At 39.1% G+C, this 6893-nt stretch overlaps 1 protein-coding gene across 1 annotated transcript in view; it reads left to right on the forward strand.

Moving 5' to 3' along the window:
- CENPE (centromere protein E) overlaps window positions 1–6893 on the forward strand; it is an 85516-nt gene extending 78623 nt beyond the window's left edge. Inside the window, 4 exon segments of the mRNA XM_034672121.1 lie at window positions 453–582; window positions 2226–2409; window positions 3192–3472; window positions 6521–6893. Of these exon segments, the coding sequence (XP_034528012.1) occupies window positions 453–582; window positions 2226–2409; window positions 3192–3472; window positions 6521–6615 (690 nt within the window). The 3' untranslated portion in view covers window positions 6616–6893.

The raw sequence follows: 6893 nt of genomic DNA on the forward strand, positions 1-6893 counted from the left end.
GTTCTTTTTACTTTTATGCTCTGGTAATTGTATCCAATTAATAGCTATTGGGCTTCCAGAAATTTAAAAAGAATTTAAAAAATTACTCCTGCAACCAAACAGAATACTTCCAATTTGATGGTGTTATAGCTATAAAATACTTTATACCAAGAGGGGTATCTACTGCCACTTACGGGTTTTATATCAATGTGATATATCTTATTAGAAAATTCTTGATAACAGTTCTGTTTATTCTTCCATTAAAAATTAGTTGCAAAGCTTTTACATGATTCTGTTGTTGTTCTTATTAGAATCACTTCTACAAAAGCCACTGTGGAATATCAAAAAGAAGTTATAAGGGTATTGAGAGAAAATCTTAGAAGAAAGCTGAAGGCAGACGCTTAACCACTGTACCACCCAGGCGCCCCTTGTTAGAAAACTCTTGATAACAGTTCTGTTTATTCTTCCATTAGAAATTACATGATTCTGTTGTTGTTCTTATTAGAATCACTTCTACAAAAGCCACTGTGGAATATCAAAAAGAAGTTATAAGGGTATTGAGAGAAAATCTTAGAAGAAATCAACAAGCCCAAGATACCTCAAGTAAGTAGAAAATGCTGATATTTCCAGATCCTTTCCATTTTATTTCTCAATACACTTAGACATTTTGAAGACCATTATATATGTGACAGTCAAGAATAAACCTGTTAACCACTAATTTAGAAAAAACTATTTTTGAAATGAATTTGTTGGGATCATATTTATCTGGTGACATCTCCTTAGTTTCCTGTAATCTCAACTATTTATCGTTATAGAGTCTTAAAAGATAAGAATTTTACCTTTGCATTATCAGATCTTTCCATAGGAGTGAAGATATCTTCAGTAGTATAATAGAATGACGTAACTGTCAAGGTAGAAGTACCCTTCCTGATAAAAATACAAACACGTTGTAATAGATTTTAACCACATGCACAATAAAAATACAATCAGCATACCATAGAAATAAGGAAATAATATCCTACGTGTTCTTAGTACTGAAAATAGAGTTAATGCTTTCTTGCAAACTCTTTCAAATTTATCATAGATACAATTTTCAAATCTAATGATCAAATTTCTATATGTGCATTCCTCAACCTGTACCTTTTTCCATATTACTGTCTCTTGTGTTTCATTTGAAAAGAGAAGATGCTGAACAGTACTTGGGACAGCTCTGTGTAGTAAACAAGCAGTGAAGTAGTCAGGGCAGGTCCCCCTCACTTCATGGCTATATGAAATCATGGGGATAATACCTGACCCCCCAGCTTATCTATATACATATTGTAAGGATCAAACTGAAAGTTGTGTGTGAAAGCCACTGAAAATTCTAAGTATCAAGCCAACAAAAGATAATACTTGTGTGTATTACTATCCACTCATTAAAAAAAAAAAAAAGAGATAGTGTTAAAGATGTTGTCTGGTACACGNCGTTAAAGATGTTGTCTGGTACACATTTGGCCTGAACTTCTCTAGGGTCTATTGCAGAAGTGCCCCCCTACCTGGAAAACTTCAAGGGATAAAACTAGAAGTGAGCATGCTTTGTTGTTCCAGAACGGTCAGGATAATTACTCTTGATTTGTGACTTTCAGGTACGCACTGTATCCGAACTCAGAGTAATTCAAAAGAAAATGGACACTGCGTGTCCCCTGCACACACCGTACCTTTTGTGGTCATCAGTTACACAATGGAGTGTTCCACTTTATATGCGCCTCACGTTTCTATGCAATTTTACAAAACAGTTCCTTACCATATTNGTATCTTCACACACGTAGTATAGAACACTTAATAATACGTGCTTTAGTATCATTCTGAGTTCTGTTTGGTTAACAAGGATGTGTTGAGAACTTACAGCGCACCGAATGCCCGGGGGTGGACCGCACACACCTTCTGTGCTGTAAGAAGCCCTCCGGTGTGTCCACTGATGCAGAGGAGAGAGCAGTGAAGAACGGCTGTAACCGGGGGGATTGCTGCTGCTGCCGTCCTAGTGGAAGATTCCAGCGAGCAGTGTTGTGCTAGTGCAAGTGGTGGCTGGAGAGAAGTGGGAGGACTCTAGAGACAATGAGAAGCGTTGATCAAATAGTCTTGGGAAGGGAGAGAAGGAGGAAGGAAGGATGGCATCTAGGGACATGGTGATTGAGATATTCTGGTTTTTGCAGAACTTTGGAGATAATTAAAATGATCACCTATTTGTGTATTTGCCTCACTCACAGTTGTATCAGAATGTACGGACTCTCAGCCTTCAAATAAACCCTTAACTTGCGGAGGTGGTAGTGGCATCGTACAAAGCACAAAAGCTCTTATTTTGAAAAGCGAATATATACGGCTAGAAAAAGAAATCTCTAAGTTAAAGCAGCAAAATGAACAGCTAACAAAGCAAAAGAATGAACTATTAAGGTACGATCTGCTTACGTGATATCAAAATTATGCTTCTGGCTATTACACGTGGGGAGCTTGGTATATACACCTCCATACGTGGTTTTGCAGTCGGCAACCCTTCATGCATACGGGGAAAGTAATTTTCAGAATATATGTCATAAATGTTTTTTAAAAGGAATAAGACTGTAGTACCCCCATTCCAGATGTTTGCTATCCATCAATTGACCTATTTTTAACAAAGCCAAGAAACAGGAAATAAAGATTGTTGAGAGGCAGCTTAAATAGACCACGAATCTGCATACCCAAGTCAAAGGAGAACGCCTTAAGTCCATTATTGTAGGCTCTTTGCTTTTACTTTATAAACAGTTCTAACAAATTTAATATTTGGCTTCTATCAAAGATTAGAATCTTGTGCCAAGCACTTTACTAATGTTACGATAGAAGAAAAATAGGCATTAAACAAATAACTGTACAAACAACTAATTTTTTGCAATGAGTGCTATTAAACAGCAACAACAAAAAAACACATATAGGACCTTATCTAGGTCTGGGAAGGGGTGATGGTAAAGAAACTGATAGAAGAGCAGCTGCGGAAAAGGGTACGAGGTAGGCCCGATGAAAGGAGAGACAGGTAAGCCTTCTAGACAGAGGGCAACATGTACACAGGCTTTCGGTCAGAAAGAATAACCCGCTGGTGGAACTGAAAGGCATACAGTGTGGCCAGGGTATAGAGAACGAATGTACTGTGTGAATAAATCAGGAATTGTGCTTAGTCTTTTTTTTTTTCTCCTATATTCAAGCAATAATCATCATCTTTCCAATGAGGTCAAAACATGGAAGGAGAGAATCCTTAAAAAAGAGACTCACAGAGAAGTTAGTTCTGAGAATTCTCCACAGTCTCCTAAAGTGACTAGAACAGCTTCCAAAAAGAGGCCACATACACCGTCTCAATGCAAGGAACGGAATTTACAAGATCCTGTGCCAAGGGAATCACCGAAGTCTTGGTTTTTTGACAGCCGATCAAAGTCTCTACCTCATCCAGTTCGCTATTTTGATAACTCGGGTTTAGGCCTTTGCCCAGGTACGTGAGTCTACTGGTTCTTTGGAAATCGGGGGATAGCTGTCAGAACTTATCTTTAATTTGTGGCCCCAAAGGGCAAGGTTAGACAAGGTGTAATTGAGCAAGCTACAGTGCACAGACTTCTGTTGTGAGAAAGTTTCTCCAAAGCACAGCACTAAATCATTTTTTACCCCAAGTTAAGTCTTTATTCTGCCTCTTAAACCTTTGACTTTTCCCAAGATAAATAAGCAACTCTCTTAAAAACATGAAGACACTACCCTATAAACAAAACTTTTACTGAAGAGCCCTTTCTTATCAATGCAATGGGCCGGTATTTCCAATAGCATTATATTCATTTTACACAGGCCAGATCATAGACTTGTTTCATTTACTTATTAGTTCATGCAATCAGCAAAAAAAATTTGGTTTCCAAGTGTGTGTCAGAGATGAGACCCTGATGGTACATTGATAAGCAAAAGCAGACACGGTCTCTACCCTATCGGAGCTTACAGTCTACTAGGAGATACACACAGTAATCAAGTAGTCAAAAAATAGAAACAGGTAAAATTCTAGAGTGTAAAAGGCTGTGAGGCATATAATAGGTTTTTGTCTCAGGAATGTTAAGGAAGTCTTGAAGAAGGAAGCTGAGATCTAAGAGGTTAATGTGAGTTAGCTTAACAAAGAGGGGAGAGGGGNGAACATTACATCAAAAACTAAGGATGTACTGTATGGTGACTAACATAACATAATAAAAAATTATTATAATAGGTTTTTGTTTCAGGAATGTTAAGAAAGTCTTCCTTGAAGAAGGAAGCTGAGATCTAAGAGGTTAACGGTTAATGTGAGTTAGCTTAACAAAGGGGGGAGAGGGGAGTATTTCAGGCAGATAGAATAGTGACAGCCACAAGGTGGAGGGACTGTCACCAGGGAAGGGTTGAAAGAAAGCTGGCCAGAGCACAGTGAACACAAGCTGCCGGGGATGGAGGCAGTGAAGCCAAAGAGAAGAAGAGCCAGGTGTGTGGGAATTTGTAGATAGTGTAAAGGAATTTTTACTTTATCCTGAAAGTATGTAGAGGAAGCCTTTGAAAGATTTTAAACACGATGGAGGGGATCGTGATGAGTTCTAAGTTTTGAACACACCACCTTCGCTATACGGTAACCAACGAATAATAGGGGCAAGAGTTGATGACAGTTGTCCAAGCGAGAGGTGATAGTAGCGAGGATGTGAGCAGGTTCAGGAGAGGTGGAGAGAAGGGGACAGACAGATGAGATCTGGGAGTCAAGTCAGTAGTGCGCGGTGCCTGACTGGTCAGAAGGAGGCAGTGTCACAGGTCCCCCCAGCTCTGCCCAGTGCTGGAGACGGGTGTGGAGCGTTGGCGGAGAGGCTCTGTAATACTGCCTTCCTTGCCATTCTTCTCACCACACAGCACTGATCTCGTGTCCGTGTGACAGCGCATCGGCCTGTCAGAAAGGCCCTTCCACAGTCATAAACATCTAAAGCCACAAAACTGTACACTGAGAGAGGCAGCTGCCAGATCGTTTGTGGCCCCAAGCGAAGGTAGCCAGGGTTTGTGAGAGCTCCACTGTGTGACGTTAGAAGGAATCAGTCCATCCTCATCAACTACACATCAAAATGAGATCAAGCCAGCAGTCTGGAAGTGCTGGGGATATAGGAAGGCACCAAATAATTTGAAAAAATTTCTGAACTGTTCACTTTATGAATAGTATTTAACAAACATTTAAAGAACTTCCATTATCTAGCACTTACATGGGACTTTTGCTGTATATACACACACACGATTTTAGAGGTGTCTTTTGAAAAACTGAGAAACTTTTTTAAAGATTGTATTTATTTATTAGAGAGAGAGAGAGAGAGCCCAAGCGGGGTTAGAGGGAGAGGGAGAAGCAGACTCCCTGCTGAGCAGGGAGCCCCATGTGGGACTCAGTTCCAGGACCCCAGAATCATGACCTGAGCTGAAGGCAGACACTTAACCAACTAAGCCACCCAGGTGCCAAGAAAAACTGAGAAACTTTTAATCACCTTTTGATTTTATCTGATAGTGCCAGAGGCACATGCATGATATGAATTAATTCAACCACAAATAGAAATGCCTAAGTCCTTTTATCAATCTGTGGATCACTCTGGTACTATCTTTAAGTGAAATAAATAAAAGAGTATGCTGGAAGAATATATGAATTAAAAACTGAGTGATTCAGAGGTGGCTGGGTGTCTCAGTCAGTTGGCATCCGCCTTCAGCTCAGGTCATGATCTGAGGATCCTGGGATCGAGGCCACATCGTGCTCCTTGCTGAGCGGGAAGCCTGCTTCTCCCTCTCCCTCTGCCTGCTTCTCTCCCTGCTTGTGTGCTCTCTCTCGGTCAAATAAATAAAATCTTTAGAAATAAAAAAAAAAACTGACCAATTCAAAATTAAAGGACATAGTCCCAGCCAGAATTAGTAAAATACCATTCTAAAAGAATTTTAATGTTAGTTTTTAATTTGAATTATAAAAGATTAACTTAAATTTTCTCAACAACTTGAGATAATTGCAAAGACCGGGTATGTGAGATTTACTTTAATGAATATAATCATTTGAAAATGAATATTGTTTATAAACATAAATGCAGTGAAGTGCTTTTAGCCCCAGAGTGTTCTAAGAATGACTAAATATTCTCCAAAATACATGCTATTTGTTTAGCACAGCATTTTTTGCCTAGAATTAGGGCAAAGGAAAATTAGACTCAGTGTTTGATTCACTTTGAATCCCAAAGTGATGAATTTCAAGTGACACTTTATTATAAAACCTTCTTGGTTTTATATACAAAATGGCTTCTCTAACAGTTGATGCTATGAGGAAATGGGGAATAAACTTCTCCACCTCTGATGAGCTGAAATACACCTTTTTAATGACCAAACATGAGGAGGTTAATGACCATATTGTCATTTTTCATTCTTCATATGTCTGCTGTCTTAACATCGTTTCCATTTCCGGTTGTATTCAAATTTTGTGTTTTGTTTTTTTTTTTAAATAAGATTACTTTGGGTTGTTTTGCTTTTTGTTTCTTCTCAGAAGAGCAAACTGCTGGAGCACAGAGTGTGGATCCCCAGCCCGCTCCTTGGCACGCCTCTTCTGGAAGAGACGTGCCCGAGTGCAGGACACAGTAGACTCCCGTCCCGTCACTTTTCCGGGGGCCCAGCATTCCCTGTTTGGACATGACTGTGTTTATTACTTTATGCCTGTCCCTGGCAATGTTGTCACAGTCCAACTCAATTTCAATTCAGTTTTCATTTTGCCACTAGAATTGGAAGATGAAGGAATAGATCAACGCATTCCAGCAATTTAGAATGATGATAGCAATATCTTCTTGAATGTGGTAATACTTTAGAAGTTGAATTGTTTTATTTATTTATATATTTTGTAAAGAATAAAATTGTTGAAGGCA

Source organism: Ailuropoda melanoleuca, chromosome 11 (assembly GCF_002007445.2).
Source record: "Ailuropoda melanoleuca isolate Jingjing chromosome 11, ASM200744v2, whole genome shotgun sequence".
NCBI lineage: Eukaryota > Metazoa > Chordata > Mammalia > Carnivora > Ursidae > Ailuropoda > Ailuropoda melanoleuca.